Source organism: Canis lupus, chromosome 35, assembly GCF_011100685.1.
Source record: "Canis lupus familiaris isolate Mischka breed German Shepherd chromosome 35, alternate assembly UU_Cfam_GSD_1.0, whole genome shotgun sequence".
Lineage (NCBI taxonomy): Eukaryota > Metazoa > Chordata > Mammalia > Carnivora > Canidae > Canis > Canis lupus.
Genome location: NC_049256.1, coordinates 20,534,230 through 20,558,171, shown reverse-complemented (window position 1 = coordinate 20,558,171; position 23,942 = coordinate 20,534,230). Strand labels below are relative to the sequence as shown.

General features: G+C 39.2%; 1 protein-coding gene across 1 annotated transcript in view; it reads right to left on the bottom strand.

The window, feature by feature from the left end:
* CDKAL1 (CDK5 regulatory subunit associated protein 1 like 1) overlaps positions 1-22,825 on the bottom strand; it is a 635,724-nt gene extending 612,899 nt beyond the window's left edge. Inside the window, 3 exon segments of the mRNA NM_001284447.1 lie at positions 3,462-3,574; positions 4,831-5,005; positions 22,704-22,825. Of these exon segments, the coding sequence (NP_001271376.1) occupies positions 3,462-3,574; positions 4,831-5,000 (283 nt within the window). The 5' untranslated portion in view covers positions 5,001-5,005; positions 22,704-22,825.
* Between the last annotated feature and the right edge of the window lie 1,117 nt (positions 22,826-23,942).

The window sequence follows — 23,942 nt, the reverse complement described above, 5'->3', positions numbered from 1 at the left end:
CATTCAAATCATGTTTCTTTAAAAAGTCATGGTACCAGGGCACCTGGGTGGCTCAGTGGATGAGCATCTGCCTTCAGCTCAGGTTGTGATCCTGGGGTCCTGGGATCGAGTACCGTATCAGGCTCCCCACAGGGAGCCTGCTTCTCCCTCTGCCTATGTCTCTGCCTCTCTCTGTCTCTCATGAATGAATGAATGAATGAATGAATGAATGAATAAGCAAGCAAGCCATGGTACCTATAGGGACACTTTCACTGTTTTCCATGCATCTATGTATCCATGATACAATTAATTGTTCTGAGTTTTAGGGAATTCCATCATTTTGCCTTGGTAGGTCTCATTCTTTGAAATGAGAAACTAGAGAGCACTATTTTAGAACTTATGAAGCATCTTTTCCCTCAAAATAGGAAGGGTTTGAAAGTAGCACTAGACAAGAATTAACTGCTCAGAGTCAAGCCTCTACGAGATTTCACTATGTGATAATTATGTTCCCAGATTCCCAAAGTTAAAGATTTTTATTTATTTATTCATGATGGAGAAAGAGAGAGAGACAGAGACACAGGCAGAGGGAGAAGCAGGCTCCATGCTGGGAGCCTGACGCGGGACTCGATCCTGGGACTCCAGGATCTCGCCCTAGGCCAAAAGCAGACGCCAAACCACTGAGCCACCCAGGGATTCCCCCCAGATTCCCAAAGTTAAAAGCAATTTCAAGTATATACCCATATAATCTGTCTTTTGTCCCCAAAGAGTAAAACTATTATTGGGAAGTGAAAGCTAATTTTTAATTTCTTGTGTACTTTTTTCAATAATCTGTGCATATTTTACATAATCTATATTTATACCTATTTGACATCAAGTAATCAAGTATAAAGTTAAAACAAAATTTTAATATTAACTTGATTAATAAAACATTTGATTAATAAAACACTTGATTAATAAAACATTTTAAATTATTTAACAATAATAATTTTTATAAAATCCTACCACTCCATAGTAATGAAAGACTACTGGTACAGATAACCCAGAAATTACTCATCTCATATATTTAATCTAAGTATAAAATCGAAATATAAAATATATTTAAGTGTCTTACAAAAGCTACTATTGTTCATACTTCCTGGGCCTACAGAACCTGACTGGTGAGGAAAGTGACTCCACCACAGTCTGCTGTATGCCAGTCAGCCTACAATTAGACACAGACTATAAATTTCTAAAATGGGGGCATTCCACAGTACATAACATTAATAGAAATGTATATAGGTAATGCAACTATATAAAAGTGATATACCACATTAATAGGAAAAATAAATTTCATACTCAAGTGATTGCTTCCTTAATTCTCTCTCTTTACTACTCCCAAATAAGAAGCCAGAACTGGGTATACATAACAAAACTCTGTATTCTTGTATAAATACATCAGGACTATTGTTCTACTTTTATTATTTAGAAAAGTATTGTCATAAGACCAAGTACAAACTGCTAATGGGCTAAAATTTAAATTAAAATGTATCAGATATTTAATACCACCTAGGGAAAAAAATCAAGCTCATTTTTTTAATATTTTAGGAAATTATCTTATAGGCTATTGTCTTAACACTCAAAGTGCACCATCAGAAGGTATTAAGGCAAACTCACACTAATTTACATTAAAAATTACTAATGAATACAAAAAAAATTCCTTTTTGAGATAAATAATTCTAAAAGCACATTTTGATACTTTTATCTAAGAAAATTTTAAGGGTGACTTTACTGTCTAAAGAATAAGTTATCAAAAACACAAGTTAAGACATTAGGACCATTTAGCTGCTGAAGGAAGAAGTGAGTTTCCAATCCTTCCAAATTCTCACAGGCCATCTGGAGGCTAGGACTCTGCCGATCACACAGGCAGAGGCAACTGTGAAGTACAGAACAGTAGTCAACAGCAGTGTTTTGATGAGATGGAGACTTCACACTGTCTGGGTGATTTAAGGCAGGACAGCACACAATCCTTCCATTCTCATTCATGAAGTAGGGATGCCACTATTTCCTCATCTTCCTCCAAAAATCAAGCATGCTAACACACATGAAGCACTGGGTTAGTGCTTGTCACAAATTCAGGCCCCATTTAACACACGTGCTAATAAATACAGTAACACAGATACATATACATGCCATGTACTATATATACCTATTTGCTAGTGTGGTACACTGAGAGAACCCAGAAGCAGGGACACTTCACAGTGGCAATAAGCACACCGAATGTCCACAGCTCTCATCTGGTTCTTCTTATGAAAGGGATCAGGACTCCCTGGAAAAGTGGTTGCCTCCAAAGCTGGGGATGGGAAGATATGAGACTAGGACATCTTGTGGTGTCAGAAAATCAGGAAGTGCTCAGAAAAATGGGTGCATGTTGAGAAGACACAGGTGCCAGCCTGAACAAGGTCCTAATTTTTTTAATATAAGTTCCTAAGGCGAAAGCTGGAACAACGGGAGCAGCAAATTAACAATGAAAGTGTTGGACTGTAGCCCAAAGAACTGAAAAATCAACATGGAAGTTCATACTGATACATCTAAAGGAAACAAGGGGAGAAAGGATAGTCTTTCTTTACAGAATTCCAATTAATAACAGTGGAAGAAGAAAATGATAATCATTCAACAAACTGTAATGACTGTTGCAAACTAGTTGCATGGACAGATACTAAAATTCTCAGACACTAAAAATAGTAGAGAAAAGGCTGAGGAGAAACAGGATATTTACTAATTGCAATGAGAAAAAACAGTAACTTTCCTGTGGAGAAGTCTGGCAGACACGGTCCACTGGTCCTGACTCATTACAAACTCCTCCGCCCCCGGCCCCCAATCTGATGTATTGGGAAGAACTCAAAGTACCCTTCTTGCCAAGACTGCATACAGAACCTTATTCTAATCACATCCAACAAACCCAAGTTGAGGGACATTCTACAATATAACTAATAACTCTGGTTTTCCTCAGAAGTTCACAACACAAAGGACAAGAAAAAATTGAGAAACTGTCACAGACTGAACTAGACTAAGAAGACATTACAAATAAATATAAAGTAAGAGCCTAGATCAGATCCTGGAACAGAAGGACATAAAGGGGAAAAGAGCAAAATTCAAATAAGATCTGCAGTTGAGGTAAAAGCAGTGCTCTAATGGTAACTGCCCAGTTTATAATTACAGTATAATTATCTTACATGTTAATATTAGGGGAAGGTGGGTAACAGACACGTAAACTGTAATTTTACCACTTTTCTGTAAGTCTAAATTCATTTCAAAATAGTTTTTTGAAGTATTTCTAAAATATCTGTAATTATCTAGACAGTGTATAATAGCTATCATTTTGTTTTGCCTTAAAATCATTAAGTTCTGTTAAAATATGCTTTAACTGCTGAAGCTAAAATATCTAACTAAAAAACCTAGCTCTGAAATATTTAATCAATAAAATACATTACAGTTCTCATTACCTGTAATTTCATATCCATAAGCAGCTAGTTGTCCAGCCATATATTCTCCATCTGAATTATTATGAGAACAACCCCATGTTCGCATCCAAATTTTCTGTATGCCTGGAATGGTGCTATTAAACAATCAATTAAAAAAAAAATAAGTCTCATCAGAGGATTTTCAGAACCAAAAAACACAATATGATTTCCGGGCATATTATTCAAAAGCACACAGCAATCCATTCACAATCTATTCATGAAATGCACCAACTTAATCCACAATCAAGTGTTACACCAAGCCTATAATCAAGATAAAATAACCACAGAATTCTAATTTAAGACTCTCTACATAACAAGATCTCCCTTTTTCTCCAAATTGTATCTTACATTCAGTACTACTGAAGTTCTATCACAAAGTTAAACTCCTAGAAAGAAAAATACAAACAATAGCAAAGAAAATGGTTCTAGCAACAGAAAGAAAAACTAAGTACATCCACCTGCTGACTCCTACATATTAGTTACAATCTTTATTTTATAACTTATAGATATAAATAGCCGAATCAAAACAGAAAAACTATCACCCTATAGCATCATAATTAAGTTTTTATTCCATACACAAAAATAGTTATAAAAATATAATATTTTTAGGAAGAAAGGAAAGGGCTTTCAACTTTGACTGTCATAATAATTTAAAATTAAATAGTAATTACCTTAAAGACATATTCAAAACAAATTTGATAAATTTCAGGCATTAAAATATAAGAAAAGTTTAAATTTGCAGATTTTAAAAACTTACTGTTCCAAACAAAATAATGAAGTGTATTAAAACTTTCAACACTTTCCTATCTAAACAAATGTAGGCGTATTTGTTTAGACAAACAACTGCATAATCTTTTCCGGCTAAGTTATATTAGAATTTCACTCAACTACAGACCTAATAGAATAAACAGCACATGAATTTATTTCTGCCCAATGCCTTTAGCTGATCCATAGGCATTTGTAAATTTATTAAGAAAAATGAAATACCCAAACCAACAGTGTCTCATAAGAATTACATCTTCAAGTAAAGCTTTCAATTTGGAAGTAACACAACACTATATACCAGTTACAGTAATATCATCAAGAAGATCCTGAGGCAGTGGACGTGGGGTGGGGGACTCCCACATTTGTGCTCAACAGTGCTCTTGCCCCTGTCCTCAAGAAACATGCCATCTGACATCTTTTTATTTTTTTTAAGCAATTACTATGTTAAATTTAAAACAATTCAAATAAATCTACATATCTGCTCTCAAAGGTTCAAATGATTTTCAGAAAGAGACATTACCTATATGACATAAGGGAGTACCAGTTCTTCCCTGGTAGGATACTAAACATAATTTCAAGAGCTTACCTATCGCTTGGTGGACTGTTTTCCTCTTGCAAATACTTTTGGGTATTTCGTTTTCGTGCCTTTGGAACAACGTGCTTTCGTGCGGAATGCCTATCTTGTGGCTTTAAATCTCCCTGTGACACAATATCTTCTATGTCGTCCAATAGTGTGTCACAGGATGCAGAAGGCATCTTCTCTATAGGAAAGTTATAAATGATAGAAGGACATCAGAAATCTGTTTCATGTAGCATCACCTACAAAACATTCTTGGCTGATCTTCAGTCTAATAGACCCTTTAGATTTAACCTCAGGTTTACAGAAAATGCAAAAGATAAAGGCATGCAAGGAAACAATCAGATAAATCCTACTGATAATGGGACATCCTAAGGTCCAACTGGATCTAGTCCCTCAACAGATCACTATCATGGAGAAAAAAACAGGAATGGGACTATTCATGCTTAAAGTAGACTTAAAAGCATAACAACTAAATGTAATTCAAGTTCTTGGTTATATCCTACTTTGTCCAACCAGCTGTGAGATATTTTGCAGGCAACTAGGGACATGAGAATATGAAGTGGGTGTGAGAGTATACTAGGATATTACTATAAATCATTAGGTGTAAAGTAGTCTTCTTATGTTTAAAAATCTTATTTCTGACATTGTGTACGTGATTTTACTTTTTATTTACTATTTTTAGAAATCTTTCTAGAGATACGTATTAAATATTTGGAGAATAAATATCATTATGTCTTTAATTTACTTTAAAACAATAAAAATAGAGTAAGACATATAGGAAAACATTTACAAGTCTTAAATCTAAGAAACTGGTATATTGCTGTTACTTATTCTATTCTACTTTCCTGAATGTTGACAATGTTCATAATTAAATAAAGAAAATGTGGATACTTCCAGGAGGATAGAACAGACATACTTTTCCTTATCCCCCACTAAATACAACTAAAACAATGGACATTATATAAAAAATAAACATAAGAAGACTTTGGAAGGCTGAGAGAAGAAGGTAAACTGGCTAGGGACTTTGGAACCCAAGGAACAAAACAATGGTGAGTTGCTTGGTGTTTTTTTTGCCTCCTATATCCCAGACTTGAAGCTGAAGAAGCCAGCAAACCAATAGATGCAGACAATAAAAGTCACCCACAGGGACGCCTGGTGGCTCAGTCAGTTAAGCGACTGAGAAAAATCAAATCAACCTTTTGGAAGAATCCACTAGCTGCTGCTATAAAAGCATGCACCCTCTGCTAAAGACCATCAGACAGGGAACCCTGGGTGGCGCAGCGGTTTAGCGCCTGCCTTTGGCCCAGGGTGTGATCCTGGAGACCTGGGATCGAATCCCACGTCGGGCTCCCGGTGCATAGAGCCTGCTTCTCCCTCTGCCTATGTCTCTGCCTCTCTCTCTCTCTGTGTGACTATCATAAATAAATAAAAATTTAAAAAAAAAAAAAAAAAAAAGACCATCAGACAGCACTACAATCCAGACCATCCATCTTGGACTAACTGTTCACAGTGACTGGCAACCTTTCTCTGTTCTGGTCTAACTCACTCAACTTTTGAAATGCCTATTAGCAAACAAGAGTACAAATCACTTCAAAGATTAGAGACTAGGGGCACCTGGATGGCTCAGTACATTAAGCATCTACCTTTAGCTCAGGTCATGATCCCAGGATCCTGGGATCATTGGGCTCCCTGTGCAGCAGGGAATGTGTTTCTCCTTCTACCTCTGCCCCTGCCCACCCCTCGCTCGTGCATTCTCTCTTCACTTTCTCTTTCTCAAATAAATAAAATATTTAAAAAATTAAAAAATAAAAATAAATAAAAGCCCTCCACAAAAGCCTGTTCTCTTTGCAAAGAACAAGAAAAGAGGTAGTCTAGTGAAACAGAAAACTTTTAGACAATAACAATTCTATCCCATAAAACAAAACAAAACCCACAAAACACAAAAGTATAGTCCCATCACCTGACTTCTGTTGAATCTGTAATGAGGCACCCCAATACACTGCACCAGGGTAGAATTAGAGAAGGCTAAGTACGAACCCTGCACTTCCAAATCAACCAACCAATCAATAATGAACCTCCAGCCCCATCCCAGTCAAGACCAAACTGATATACAAAATTAAATTCCTATCAAAATCCCAGCAAGAGGTTTTGTAAGCATAGATAAGATTGTTCTAAAATTTATAACAGAAAGGTAAAAAAATAAATCTGAAACAATTGCGAAAAAGGAATAGTGGGAAGAATTGGGCTGCTCAATTTTAAGACTTATTATACAGCAACAGTAATCAAGACTGTGTGGTATTGGTAGAAGAATAGAAATATGAATCACCAGAACAGAGAACCTGGAAATAGACCCACACAAATATGACCAAGTGATTTTTCACAGAAGTACAAAAGCAATTCAATGAAAGATAACCTATTACTGAAGCAATGGGACATTTATAGACCAAAAAAATGAACCTCAATCTAAGTTTCATATCTTATACGAAAATTAACTCAAAATGCATCATGAACTTAAACGCAAAATATAACACTATAAACTTTTAGGAACAATCATAAGAGAAAATCTTAGACCTAGAGCTAGGCAAAGAACTCTTAAACCTGATATCAAAAGCACAGTCCACAAAAAAACAAAAAATTAATAAATCTAGACAACACCAAAATCTGCAAAAGACCCTTTTGAGAGCATAAAAAGTCAAGCTACCAAGTGGAAGAAATTTTTTAAAAACCATCTATCTGACAAAGGACTGGTATCTAGAATTCAAAACACAATTCAAAACACAATAGTAAAGGGGTACCTAGCTGGCTTAGTTGGTGGAGCATGCATCTCTTGATCTCAGGGTTGTGAGTTTGAGCCTCATGTTGGGTGCAGAGACTACTTAAAAATAAAATCTTAAAATAAAATCACAATAGCAAAAAAAAAAAAAAAATCCAATTAGAAAATGGACAAAAGACACAAAGACATTTCACCTAAGAGGATATACAGAAGGCAAATAAGCAAATTTGAAGACAGTCAACATTACTCCCATCAGAGAAATATAAACTTAAACCACAATAAGGTATCACTACACACCTATCAGAATGACTAAAAGAAAAAAAATGACAACACTAAAAGCTGACAAGGATGTATAGAAACTGACCACTCACACAATCTTAATGGGAACATCAAATAGCATAACCACTCTGGAAAACAGTTTGGCACTTTCTTAAAAAACTCATCATGTAACTACCATGTAACCTGGCAATTATACTTCTGGGGGTTTATCCAAGAGAAATAAAGACATATATTTCCACAAAAGCCTAAACACAAATGTTTGTAACACCTTTCTTTATAATAGTCAAACCCAGATGCCCTTCAGTGGGTGGAATAGTTAAACAAACTGTAGTACATCCATACCACAGAATACTGCTCAGCAATAAAGTTTTCCATTGATAGGTACAACAACCTGGATGACTCTCCAGAGAATTATGCTACATAAACAGAGCCAAGCCCAAAAGGTTACATACTCTGGTTACATTTATATAACATACTTGAGGCTGAAGTTAACAAAATAACAGAAACACAACAGAGGTTACCAGGGACTAAGCAGAGGATGGGCAAGAGGTAAGTGAATGTGACTATAAAAAGGCAACATAAGAGATCCTTGGAGTGATGGAAATGTTGTTCTACATCCTATCAATGTCAGTATCCTGGCTGTGATACTATTTTACAGTTTTGTAAGATGTTACCATCAGGGAAAACTGGATAAACCTTACAGCATCTCTACATAATTTTTATTACTGTAAGTGAATCTACAGTTATGTGAAAATAATTAAGAAAAAAATTATCTGGAAAGAAAAAGGAATATATTTGAGTACACTACTGAAAATACTACTACTATGTTCAGACATGAATGAAGCCAAGTGCTTCACAAGGTCATTCATTAACCATTAGCAACTCCTTGAGTTTGGTGGCGTTACTATCCTCACTTTAAGGAGCCATCTGAGGGGCGCCTAAGTGGCTCAGTTAAGTGGCTGCCTCTGGCTCAGGTCATGATCCCAATGTCCCAGGATCAAGCCCCACATCGGGCTCTCCCTCTCCCTCTTCCTGCTGCTCCCCGTTTGTGCACTCTTTCTCTGTCAACTGAATAAAATCTTTAAAAAAACAAAAAATAATAAAGAGCCATCTGAAACAGAGAAGCTGACTTACCCAAAGAAGTACAACCATGCCAAATGAACCTAAGCCCATTTGCTGTGCAGCACCTGACTGCCTACCTAATGTAGGTACAATGAATGAATGACCACTATTCCTCATCTGGGTTGCCCACACCAGTATTAGGGATCTTAATACTCTCTGTTGGTCTCAGCCTAACAAATGTTCCCTCTCTTCATTTGCCAGATCCCAATCTTTTCATCAACAACTTTCAATTAACAGAGCAGCTTCTAGCCAGGATCATTTTGTGACCTTTACTGTAATGCACTCTTTACAACTATGACAAATTATGCCTCGTAAATCAGACAAATCTGTGTTCAAAGCTCAGCTCCTTTTACATTGGGAGTAACAGTAAAAAATGAGAAATAATGTAATCTAATAATGTAGTTAATACGTACACCACACAGTCGTCGTGGGGCTGCCAATCACAGGCCTCCTCCTTCCCTAGACAAAGGAGTGGGACACATGACCAAAGCCTTTAAAGTAACCTAACCTATCCTCCTGACCACAACAATTGGTTCAGGGGTGGACATGACAAGCCCAGCCAATGAAAATCATCAAGAGGACTTCTATGGCAGAGCTAACAGAAAGATGAAAGATGGCTTCCCCTTTCACTGAAGTGGCTAAGTGGGGAGGATGTCAAACTGATGATGCTGGAGGCCGTGTTGCCTGCCATAGGACAGAAGCTACATAAGGAATTAAGCTTAATAAAAGCTGGAGAGAGAAAGACCCATAACTGACATTATTTGAGCACCTGGATCAAAGCCCTGCTCTGCCCAGTCATGCGAGCCAGTAAGTTCCCTTTCTGGCTTAAATTAGTTTAAATTGGGTTTTTTGCTCTTGCAAACAAGAGCCCTGGCCAACTCAGCAAATTAGAGAAGGGGCAATGAAGTAGGTTAGTCTTTCCAAAATTGGTTCTATTTATTTGAAATATTAAATGATCAGTGAAAAAAATGGTTTTGTGGTCAAATATATTTAGGAAACTCTGCCTCCACAGAGATACCCAGTATTCATTAGTAGAGCAAAGACTGAAAAACTGCAGTAAAGAACCTAAAACTCATTTATCTTAGGAATCTTCTGAAAATTAATTTCTCACAGATCTTAATGAGGCTAAAGATGGTACCAAAAACAGAAGGCCTGAATGAAGTAGACCCTCAGATCCCCTCCCACATTCTGCACAGATGGATAACTTCCTTCTTTTACAGGGAAATGGTTCTCTGCCCATGTACTCTCCCCACCAATCTGTTCCTGTGAATGAATAGTCCACCCCACCCCCCACCCAAGAACAATCCTACTCTGATTTACTCAAGCAGAGTCCCAGCAATGATTCCTCTTCCTGTATCATCACTATCTCTCTACCAAATCATTACTATCTAGATATAAACATGCTGTTATTTCTCCCACTGAAAAAACAAAAACCGTATCTTGACCCCACTTCCTCCCCTTACTATCCCGATGGTATTTCCCTTGAAGAAAAACTCCTTGTCCATTTGCAACAACGTGGATACAACTAGAGTGTATTATACTAAGTGAAATAAGTCAGCCTCAGAAAGACAAATACCATAGGATCTCACTCATATGTGGGATTTAAGAAACAAAACAAACAAGCAAAGGGGGTAAAAAAGAGATAAAGAGACAAACTAAGAAACAGACTCTTAACTCTAGAGAAAAATCTGATGGCTACCAGAGGGGTGTTGGGGGAATGGGTTAAAGAGGTGATGGGGGATGAAGGAGAGCACTTATGGTGATAAGCACCAGATGTTTTATAAAAGTTTTGAGTCACTAAATTGTACCCCTGAATCTTATATTACACTGTATGTTAATTCAATGGAATTTAAATAAAAACTTTAAAAAAAAAAAAAAGAGAAACTCCTGCAAGTTCCAAATCAAGATGGTGATGTAGGAAGACTCTGAACTTACCTCCTCCACAGAACACACCAAATTACACCTATTAATAGAACAACTCCTCCTGAAGAACTGCAGGCTGACTGAGCAACTACTGAACAACTAAACAGAATGGCAGGAGAACAGCAGGAAAGACAGAGTCATGGTAACAGGGAACCCCCAACCCCAACACTGTGAGTTGCATGGGGAAGGGACAGTACTAAAGGACCAGGAACAGATCCCTCTGTCCTTGGGTACAATTTAAAAAAAAAAAAAAGGAAAAAAAACACACAGTTTACAGGAGCAACTAGCAAGGGCACCTGGGTCCCTCAGTTGATTAACTGTCTGCCTTCAGCTCAGATCATGATCCCAGGATCCTGGGATCGAGCCCACATAGGGTTCCCTGCTCAGCAGGGAATGTGTTTCTCCCTTTCCCTCTGCCCCTCTCCTACTCATGCTCTATCGCTCTCACTTGTGCCCTCTCTCAAATAAATAAAATCTTAGGAAAAAAAAAAAAAAAAGCAACTAGCAGCATATAAAAGAGACAACACTAAAACTCTGCCAAGCAGCAGAGGAGCTGCAGGACAGGTCTTCAGGTCAGAGGCACTGGGGACTACAAAGTTGATGCTCTCCCCTCACCTTTACAGCCCAGATCAGAACAGGGTCCAGACGCCACAGTAGGCGAGTCCAATTTCCCCAATGACACTGTGATTTCAGGAAGCACAGGATCCACAGACTCACATCAGCCCCAGACCCACTAGAACACAGGAAAAAAAGCCATGACTGAAAAGGGCCAAGGAACTGCAGGAATAGTCTCTCCCTCTCCACCTCAAAAGGCAAGGCTGGCAGAAGAGATTGGTTGCCATAAGAAGTGGATTCCAACACCCTAACTGGAGGGTCCCAATGCCATAATTGGCAAGTCCAGTCGTCACAGGGAGCTTGTGACCTCAGGGAACCCAGTTCCACAAGCCTCCCAGCTGCCCTGTGGTGACAGGGCAAAGAAAACAAGCTGCAGGTTCATGTTTTGTGTGTGTTTTAATTTTGACTATTTAACTTTATAAAATTTGGCTTATTTTCCTTCTATTTTTTTTCTTTTTGGTTTTGTTTTCTTTCTTGTTCTTTTTCCTTCTTTTTTTCTTCTCCCTTTTTTCTCCTTTTTTTTTCTTTTTAAAATTTTTTGGCTTATCCTTTCTGTAAAAAGCCATGGTTTGAAAGAGTAACTAGGCACATACACCACGGCTCCAGCCAGACAGCAAGCACACACAGTCTGCATAGAGGTCACCATACACAAGACTACTCTTTCAGCTTCTGGAGAACTAACCGTTTTGCCCAATCCACACAAACACAGAAGTCAAGCAAAATGGGGAGACAGAGGAATATGCTCCAAAAGAAAAAAACAAGAAAAAAAATCAATAAAATAATTAACTGCAACAGACTTAAAAAATATGCCTGAAAAACAATTTAAAGGATCATAAAGGTACTCACTGGGCTGGAAAAAAAAGAGTGGAAGAACTCGCTGAGACCTTCAGTGAAGAGACAGAAAATATTTTAAAGAGCCAATCTGAGCTGAGCATACAACCAAAATAAAAAACACACCGATGGAATCAACAATAGGTTAGAGGATCTGAAAAACATATCAGCAATCTTGGGTACACAAGCTGAACAACAGAGAGAAAAAAAATTCTTATAAAATGATGAAAAATTAAGAGATCTCTTGGATAACACCAAGTGAATAACCATTCATATTAGAGGAGTCTCTTTTTTCAGCAGAAATTTTGCAGGCCAGAAGAGCGGGGCATGATATACTTAAAGTGCTGAAAGGGAAAAGCTCACAACCAATAATATTCTACACAGCAAGATTATCATTCAGATTCAAAGGAGAGATAGAGTTTCCCAGACAAACAAAAGATAAAGGAGTTTATCCCCACTAAGCCATCACGAAAAATGTTACAGGAACTTTTTTAAGTGGAAAAGAAATGGACATACTTAGACATAAGAAAAAGATGTAAAATATCACAACATATACATAAAATGTGGAGCAGGAAGTAAAAAGAGAAAGAAAAAGGAAAAAGATTTTCTCCTTTTTTTTTTTTAGAATGTGTTTAAACTTAAATGACCATCAAATTAGTAGGAACTGCTCTTACTTACCATGTTATATATGAACTTCCGGGTAACCACACACCTAACCTACAACAGATACACAAAAAATAAAGAGAAAGAAGGCCAAACAAAATACTACAGATACACATCAATCTCTCAAAGAAAGAGAGCAAGAGAAGAAAGGAACAAAGAACTACAAAAACAACCAGAAAACAAATTCTTTGAATGGCAGTAAGTACACACTTATCAATAATTACTTTAAATATAAATGGTCTAAATGTTCCAATCAAAAGACAGAGAGAATGTATTCTTTTTTAACATTTTATTTATTTGACAGACAGCAAGAGAGCACAAGCAGGGGGAGCAGCAGAGGGAGAAGGAGAAGCAGACTTCATACTGAGCAGGGAGCCTAAATGTGGGGCTTAGTCCCAGGACCCTAAGATCAAAGCTGAAACCAAGAGTCAAACACTTAATCAACTGAGCCACTGAGGTGCCCCGAGAATGTATTAAAAGAGAGAGCATCTGGGCACGTGGGTGGCTCAGTTTATTGAGCACCCAACTTTTGCTTTCAGCTTAAGTTACCATCTCAGGGTCCTGTGATCGGGCCCCAGGTCAGGGTCCATGCTCAGTGGAGATTCTGCTTGTCCCTCTCCCTCTGTTCCTCCCCCTGCTTGCTTGCATTTGCCCTCTAACAGATAAATAAAATCTTAAAAAAAAAAAAGACCCATCTATATGCTGCCTATAAGAGACTCACCACAAATCTAAAGACACATACAGACTGAAAGTAAAGGGATGGAAAACATTTGCCATGCATACAGAAGCCAAAAGGAAAAAAAAAAAAAAAAAGCTAGGATAGCAATACTTATATCAGACAAAATAGACAAAACAACAACTATAATAAAAAACAAAGGACGTTACATAACAACAAAGGGATCAATCTAACAAGAGGATAAAATGATTGTTAAGTATCTGTGCACCCAACACCAAAGCACCTAAACAGATAAAGCGATTATTAGTAGATACAAAGAGAAAAATTAATGGTAATACAATAGTAGGAGACCTTAACACCTCACTTACATCAACTGATATATCATCTAGACAGAAAATCAACAAGGAAACAATGTATCTGAATGACACAATGGACCAGATGGACATAACAGATACATAATATTCCATCCAAAATCACAGAATACACACTTTCTTTCCAAGTGCACATGGAACATTCTCCAGAATAGATAACATATTAGGCCCAAAAAGACAAGTCTCAATAAGTTTAAGAAGACTGAAATGATATCATGCATCTTTTCCAATTACAATGGTAAAAAACTAGAAATAAATCAAAAGAAAAAAACTGGAAAAAAAACACACACATGGAGACTAAAGAACATGTTGTTTAGGGGCACCTGGGTGGCTTAGTCAGTTAAGCATCTGCCTTTGGCTCTGGTCATGAGCTCAGGGTCCTGGCGAGCCCCACACTGGGCTCCCTCCTTGATGGAGAATATGTTTCTCCCTCTGCTCCTCCCTCTTCTTGTGCATGTGTTCTCCCTCTCTCTCTCTCTCTCTCTCTCTTTCAAATAAGGAAATCTTTAAAAAAAAAAAAAAAAGAAATTTAGGGATCCCTGGGTGGTGCAGCGGTTTAGTGCCTGCCTTTGGCCCAGGGTGCGATCCTGGAGACCCAGGATCGAATCCCACGGCAGGCTCCGGGTGCATGGAGCCTGCTTCTCCCTCTGCCTGTGTCTCTGCCTCTCTCTCTCTCACTGTGTGCCTATCATAAATAAATAAATAAAAAATAAAAAAAAAAAAGAAATTTAAAAAATACATGAAGACAAATGAAAATGAAAAAACAGTCCAAATTCTATGGGACACAGCAAAAGCAGTTCTAAAAGGGAAGTATATAGCAATACAGGCCTACCTCCAGCAACAGAAAACTCAATCTAACTTTATCCCTATATGAACTAAAAAAAAAAGAACAAAGCCCAAAATGAGAAAAAAAGAGATAGCAAAGATCAGAGCAGAAATAAAAGACATAGAGACTAAAATAACATAAAAAAAAAGATCAATGAAACCAAGAGGTAGTTCCTAGAAAAAATAAAATTGAAAAAAGGCAAAAGGGCCCAAATAAATAAAATGAGAAACTAGAGAGATGTAACAACTGACGCCACAGAAATACAAAGGGTTATAAGAGAATACTATGAAAAACTACATGCTAACAAAATGAACAACCTGGAAAATAAATTCCTAGAAACATACAATCTTCCACACTGAACCAAGAAGAAATAGGTAACCTGAATAGACCAATTACGAGTAATGAAACTGAATTGGTAATCAAAACACTACCAAAAAATAAAAGTACAAGGCCAGCTGGGTTCATGAGCGAACTCTACAAGACACTTAAGAACAATTAATACCTACTCTCCTCCAACTATTCCAAAAAGCAGAAAAGGAAAGCTTCCAAATACATTTCATGAGGCTACCCTGATACCAAAACCAAAGACACCACAAAAAAAGGACATTATCTTTGATGAACATAGATGCCAAATTCTCCACAAAATATTAGCAAACCTGGGACACCTGAGTGGCTCAGCGGTTGAGCGCTTGCCTTTGGCTCAGGGTGTGATCCCGGATTCCCAAGTTCGAGTCCCACATCGGGCTCCCTGCATGGAGCCCACTTCTCCCTCTGCCTGTGTCTCTGCCTCTCTCTCTGTGTCTCTCATGAAAATATAAAACCTTAAAAAAAAAAATTAGCAAACCTCATAAAAAGATCATTCACTTCATTCACTTCAATCAAATGGGTTTATTCCTAGGATGCCAGGATGGTTCACTTCATTCACTTCAATTAAAAAGATCATTCACTTCAATCAAATGGGTTTATTCCTAGGATGCCAGGATGGTTCAATACTCACAAATCAATCCACGTCATGAACCACATCAACATAACAAAGGATAAAAATCATATGATCAACTCAATAGATACAGAAAAAGGTATTTGACAAGATTCAACATCCATTCATGATAAAAACTCTCAACAAAATGGAATTAGAGGGAACATACCTAAACATAATAAAGACCATATATGGGGCAGCCCCTGTGGCGCAGCAGTTTAGTGCGGCCTGCAGCCTGGGGTATGATCCTGGAGGCCTGGGATCGAGACCCACGTCGGGCTCCCTGCATGGAGCCTGCTTCTCCCTCTGCCTGTGTCTCTGCCTCTCTCTCTCTCTCTCTGTGTGTGTGTCTCTATGAATAAATAAATAAATAAAAATCTAAAAATAAATAAAGTTTAAAAAAAAAAAAGACCATATATGAAGGATTAAACCCACAGCCACGGGAAGTGAAAATTTTCCCTCTAACGTTAGGAACAAGACATGGATGTCCATTCTTGCCACTTTTATTCAAAATAGTACTGGAAGTCCTAGCTACATGAGTCAGACTAGAGAAGAACGTAAGTGGCATCCATGTTGGTAAAGAAGAAGTTAAGCTGACATTGTACACAGAAGACATGGTTCAGTTTTGGAAGACAGTATGTTTGTAGATGCATCTCCTAAGGCGAGAGAAACAAAAAAACTAACTACTGGAACTGTATCAAATAAAAAGCTTTTGCACAGCAAAGGAAATCACCACCAAAACAAAAAGGCAACCTAATGAATGGGGAAGATATTTGCAAAATGATATATCCAATAAGGGGTAACATACAAAATATATAAAAAACTCCTACATCTCAACACCAAAAAAAAAAAAAAAAAAATTCAATTAAAACATGAGTAGAGGACCTGGATAGACACTTTTCTGAAAACAAACAGATGGCCAAGAGACACATGAAATGATGCTCAATATCATTCATCATCAGGGAAGTGCAAATTGAAACCTCAGTGAACTACCACCTCACACCTGCTAGAATGCCTAAAATCAAGAAGACAAAAATGAACAAGTTACTGGAGAGGATGTGAAGAAAAAGGAACCCTTGTGTGCTGTTGGTAGGAATGTAAATTGGTGCAGCCACCATGGAAATGAGTATGGAGGTTCCTCAAAAAATAAAAAATAGAAACATCACATGATCTAATAAATCCACTATTGGGTACTTACACAGGGAAAACGAAAACACTAATTCAAAAAGATATATGCACCCTATGTTTATTGCAGCATAATTTACAATAACCAAGACATCAACTCCTGCATAGATCATTGCCATAGTCAGTCTCCCTACTTTCTACCCTTAATTCCCAAAGGACATTTCAGCACAGGAGCCAGGGATTCCTTTAAAACTTAACTTCATCCCAAGCTTCAAACCAAAACCTGAGAATCGTATTCCATCTCGGAGTAAAAAACCAAAATCGCTGCAAAGATCTGCAAGGACATATATAATCAGCCTCCTGTCACCTCTCTGACCCTCTTTCCTATCATTCCCCCTCTCCTTCCACTCGACCAACACATGGATGGGCTTCTTTGCTAGTTCATAGTGACCAGTACACCCTCATCCCCAGTACACATCTCAGTCTTGCCTGGGATGCCTTCAGAACTTTGTTCAAACATCACGTGAAATCTTTCTAAGCAACTCCCACCTCACCGTGTATACACACATGCTTGCCTGCCATCCCCCTTCCCTGCCTTGTTTCCTTACCACAGCAATTCCATTACTCGCTTAGACGTTTTCATTAGTTCTTGGTATCTCTTTCTACTAAAATATGTACTCCATGAAGATAAAGGATTTGAAGTTGTTGTTTTACTGGGAGAGAGATCTGATCTAAGTGTGCGTATGAAGAGGGGGAGGCGCAGAGGAAGAGAGAATCCCAAACAGGCTCCGTGCTCAGTACAGAGATGGACACAGGGCCCAATCTCACAACTCCAAGACCATGACCTGAGCGGACATCAAGAGTCTGATGTTTAACCAATTGAGTCACCCAGGCGCCCCAAAGGTAAAGGTTTTTGAGTGCTCTGTTCACTGCCTTATCCCAAGTGGTGACTAAAAGACATCTAGCACATTGCAGGTTCTCAAGAAATTTTTTTTTTTTTTTTTTTTTTTTTTACGTAGATGACCCGATCTAACAAGATAGGGCCCCTGGCTACTCCCTCTGTCCCAACTGTACTAATCCTTTTAGATCTTCTCTGAGCATGCCAAACAAGTCTCTGACTCACAGGTCTTCACACTTGTTTGTTTTTTCTGTGTGGAATATCATCCCCTAAATATTTGTATGGCTTGCTGACCACTTGTCTAATCAAATGACACCTCTTCAGAGAGGCCTTTCCTAACCACATCTAAAATAACCACCCAGAGTCCAAGCATCCACACACATTCACAATGACCTCTAACCTGACACCATAACTGCAGAACAGAATTCCATCTTTCGCACTGCAGTATAAGCTCCATAAGGAACAAAGGCATTACCTCTGTTTTACCACTCTACCTATGACACCTAGAACAATGTCTGGCATAGAGCTGGCACACAGTAGTTGTTGACCAAATGAATGAATTAATAAAATGCTCACGGCAAATTGAGCTAGTCTCTCTATAACAGAGGAAGAAATTCTTAAACTGGATGATAGGTTGAAACAAATAGCTAGTAACTCCTAGAGTTTCTTCTATCACTATAGTCTATGAAATAAATAAGGTGAGGGAGAAAGATTAAGACCAGGTAGTGTCTTCAAATGTTACCCAAGACCTACTGAAGGATTCTGAACTGAAGAACCCATTAAAAGCCCTATTTTTTCACTAACATCATTTTTACATCTCATACAGCATTGTGCATGGATCCAAAGGGAAAGAGAACAGAAAAAGAGGAGATGGGTCTCCTGAAATAGACACAATATCACATAGTGAAGGAAGTAGGAAACATTGCTAAGCCTCTCATTTTATGGAACTGAAATCCAGAGAAAGAAAAAGATTTGTACAATGATAGAGCTAGAATTAGAACCCAGGCCTTCTCTCAACACCAAGCTCCCCCACCTATAGCTCTGCCCAATGGGAAAGCCCAAACCATGTAAGAGTCCAATGCAACGCTAAGAAATAAACACAATCCAGAAAAAGAGGCCAAAGAAAAACAGGCACTCAAGAAATGCAAATAGCCAATAAGCACTGGAAATAATGCTCGAGCACGACTAATAGCAACTGTTTAAAGACTATATTATTTTTTGTCTACCCTACTGATAAAAAAAAATAACAACAGCAACAACAAAAGTCCTATTGTTGGCTGAAAGTATAGTAAAACTGGTAGATCCTTTCTGGAAGGTGTTCTAGCAATACCTATCAAACTTTAAAACATATATATCCTTTGACCCAGCAATTCCATTTCTAGACATTCATTTTAGAGAAAGGAGATAAAAATAAAGCAGAGGATGGTAAATCTGGCTGCATATCATAAGCACGTTAGAACAATCTCACTCATCATTAATAAAATTTTTACTTACAACAAACTGGTAGAAGGAATTGTAAGTCCTCAGAAATTTATAAATGAGTAATAAGGAAATGAAAGTTTGAGACAAAAAAGAAAGCAAGACAATATTTAAGGGAACAAGTTCATGAAGTCTTTGTTCAAAAGATAGAGGAATTCAAGTTTGAGAAAGGGAATAAAAATCTGCAGCGGTTTAGCGCCGCCTGCAGCCCGGGGTGTGATCCTGGAGACCCGAGATCGAGTCCCACGTTGGCCTCCCTGCGTGGAGCCTGCTTCTCCTTCTGCCTGTGTCTCTGCCTCTCTCTCTCTCTCTGTATGTGTCTCTATGAATAAATAAATAAATCTTTAAAAAAAAATCTTCAGTGAAAAGGGAGATACTGAAAATGATGAAAGGAAAAATGAAAAAAATATCCTACAGTAGTGTTACTTCCATGTGATTTATTAGGAGAGCTAATAAAGAAGTATCAAAGTAGTCTCATTCTGAATTAGAATCTCCAAGAGTGGAATTTAAGGACATTAATGCAAAACCTGCCCAGGTAATTCCATCCTTGATTGAAATCCACCATTCTCCCAGAGTGACGTTCTCAATCTTGAGTGCACTGTATTCACCTGAGTAGCTTTTGGAAATTGCCAACAATTGAGGGGTGCCTGGGTGGCTCAGCTGGTTGATCCTGAGGTCCTGGGATGGAGCCCCGCATCAGGCTGCCTGCTCAGCAGGGGTCTGCTTTCTCCCTCTGCCTTTCAACCTCTAGCTGCAACACCTCCCCTCTCTCTCTCTCTCTCTCTCTCTATCCCAAGTAAACAAATAAAAAGATCTTTAAAAATTTTACCCTCAGGGCAGTTGAATCAATCATGAGGAATAAGGGTGCCTAGCAGGCTCTGCAGGTAGAGGGCAGTACTCTTGATCTCAGGGTCATGAGCTGGAGCCCCACATTGGGGGCAGAGATTACTTAAAAAAAAAAAAAATCTTGGGGGAAAAGATCCTGCGAACTGATAAACTGTCCAGCAGTTCTCATGTGTGTAGCCATATTGTAAACTACAGTTCTACACCAGTAGTTTTCATCATGGTTCCCAGCTAGGATGATTAGCATCACTGGGAAGCTTGGAAGAAATGATAATTCTTGGGCTCCACTCCAGACCTACTGAATCAGATACTCTGAGTAAAACCCAGCAATCTTTAACAAGCCCTCCAGGTGATCGTGATGTGCACTAAAGTTTGAAAATTTTTATCCTATTCTTTCATAACATACCTCACATACCAAAATTAACTCAAAATGAACCACAGACCTAAATTTGAAAGCTAACCCTATAAAAGTCTTAGAAGAAAACATAGATGTAAATATCCATGATGTTAGATTAAGCATTCTTGGTTTCTTAGTTATGACACCAAAAGCACAAGCAACAAAAGAAAAAAACACTGGACTTCACCAAAACTAAAAATTTTTATGCTTCAAAGGACAACACCATCATGAAAGTGAAAGGACAATTCATACAATTAGAGAAGATATTTGCAAATCATGTCTCTTTTTAATAATTTTTGTTCTCCATTTTATGTTCTCATTCATTTGGGGAATATAAATAATAGTGAAAGGGAATATAAGGGAAGGGAAAAGAAGTGTGTGGGAAATATCAGAAAGGGAGACAGAACATAAAGACTCCTAACTCTGGGAAACGAACTAGGGGTGGTGGAAGGGGAGGAGGGCGGGGGGTGGGGGTGAATGGGTGATGGGCACTGAGGGGGGCACTTGACGGGATGAGCACTGGGTGTTATTCTGTAAGTTGGCAAATTGAACACCAATAAAAAATAAATTTATTATATAAAAAAATAATTTGTGTTCTTTTTATTTTTTTAAAGATTTTATTTATTTACTCATGAGAGACACAGAGAGGCAGAGACACAGGCAGAGGGAGAAGCAGGCTCCATGCAGGGAGCCCGATGTGGGACTCGATCCCAGGATCCCCGGGGGGTCAAGATCTGAGCCAAAGGCAGATGCTCAACCGCTGAGCCACCCAGGCATCCCGCAAACCATATTATCTGATAAACATCCAGTGTCAGAATGCAAGCATTACACAAGTCAACAATAAAAAGACAACCCAGTGCAAACATGACAAAAGATACGAATACATATTTCTCCAAAGAAGGTATACAAATGGCCAATAAGCATATGAAAAGAGGTCAGCATCATGAACTATAAGGGAAACGCAAATCAAAACCACAATGACAGGGATCCCTGGGTGGCTCAGCGGTGGTTTAGCGCCTCCCGAAGCCCAGGGCCTGATCCTGGAGTCCCGGGCTTGAGTCCCACGTCGGGCTCCCTGCATGGAGCCTGCTTCTCCCTCTGCCTGTGTCTCTGCCTCTCTGTGTGTGTGTGTTTCTAATGAATAAATAAATTAAAATCTTTAAAAAAAAAAAACACAATGACATACCACTCCAGACCCACTAAAATAGATATAAAAGCATCAACTACAATGTAGATTAGACCACCCAGAAAGAAAAAGGTTTAATAACCAAGCCCTGAGGGTCTCCAAATGTAACCGCCAAGTAGAAGAGAACCAGCGTATAACAGAGACCAAGAAGCAGCAACCAGAAAAGGAGAAAATCGGTAGGTGACAGAAGGCGACGGAAGAGAAGATGTCGATGAGGCCGGGAAGGTCAATGCTCTTGAATGAAGCGAAGAGCTAAAGCCAACGAAAATGTCTCTTAGACTCAGGGCTATGGCATCATATGGAAAAGAGGCTACTTCCATACAACGAGGGTGGCAACGTTACTAGGAAAGCGGGCTGCCTTTCTGAACGTTCCGATGTGCAACGCTCCACTCCAGCATGGAAGGTTCGAGATAAAGGAGTACCTTGATCACCTAACTGATCACCTTGACCAGTTAGCCTCAAGTCGTCTGGAAAGTCTGGAAAATAGAAACGGATTAGAAAAAAGCGAGCTCCCAACAAGTTCACAGAACCACGGTAAAGGGAAAATAGAAAAATAAAAGGCACTGGCGCGCCTCGCCAACTTCAGTTGGAAACACAACCCTACGTAACTGCGAAAGCCTCGTCCCATCCCGCAAACTCGGCTCAGGAAGTGTGAGACCCCCCGGGATCCGACGCGGCCGGAAGGAACGAGGTCGCCCGCACACCCGGCGGCCCGCCCTGCGCTGCGACCCTCGAGCGACGCCTGCGTCCTCCCTCCGGCAGCCCCGGCCCCCGCGGCCAAGTCTCCTTTCAACTACGAAACAAGCCAGCAAACGGCCCGAGAGTGGCCGACACTGGAGAAACAGAGCTCCGCCGTTAAAGGAACTCTAGCGGCACGCTGCCCCACGCCGACGCACCCGCCACGCTCGCCGAGAGATGGGGAAACCGCACACCAGCCCGAGGAGACGATCCACACGCCGTCCTCCGGATGCAGGAAGCCCTTCAGCTGGAGCGCGCCATGACACGTACGTCCCGCCACGCCTCTGTGCGCATGCTCGGCGACGGAGGCCCGGAGACGGCAAACTGCATCGTCGCCGAAAGCGCGAGTTCGGGCCGCACTTGTTTTGGGGAAAGGTTACCCTTGGAATTCCTTGGCTTGCGAGAGTGAAAGCTGACAGCAACACCTCAGGTTCTTAGAATCGATGAATAGCTATCCTCTGCTGAACTCTTGCTATGTGTCAGGCACAGGCACCGTATTAACCACGTAACATAAACATTCTCTCCCAACTTACTGTTTTTGTTTTTTTTTTAAAGATTTTATATTTTTTTTGATTCGTGGCACACCGAGGCAGAGGGAGGGAGAAGCACACTCCCTGCAGGGAGCCCGATGCGGGACTCCATCCCAGGACTCCGGGATCAACATCTGGGCCACCCAGGTGCCCCCACCTTATTATCATTATCATTATTTATTATTATTATTATTATTATTATTATTATTATTATTATTATTATTATTTTACGAAAGAGGATACGGAGGGGTAAGTGCTTGCCTCAAGTTACTCTGCTCGTAGTGACAGTCCTCTGTGCTGAGCTCAACTTTGCCCAACTCTGAAAGAACCTGCTCATTTCATTACATTTTACTTTCTTCCTCAACGTGTGGTGAAAAGTGGTCACATTGGGAAAGAGAGTAGAAAAGGGCAAAATCCAATTGGATTAAGCCGTGTAGACCGTTTAACACCAAGCAAGGTTTTTTTTTTTGGGGGGGGGGGGTTGTTTGTTTGTTTGTTTGTTAATGCTTCGAAGACATTTTAGCAGAAAGGAGTTTCATGGACTTGACTGATTCTGACCTATTGCTTCCATGTGTTTTCTCACTTTATCATTGTTTACCCAAAACGTTGTGCTTGACCTTGTTTCCTGAAAGAGCATCTCTGCTTTAAAAAATGGAGACAGTTGGCCATGAAAAAGAAGACAGAAATAGTGAGCTTTATTCCAGGGGCAATTCCTTCTGATTGCAATGCCATCCTTTGCTCACCATAGCCATGAGAAATCTAAACTGTGCCCCAAAGTCCACTGCAGTCCTTACCCAGCAAATCAGAATTGTACATTTACGTTGCCCCATCTCTTTCTCTGTAATCCCGCTGCCTAGCACATAGTCT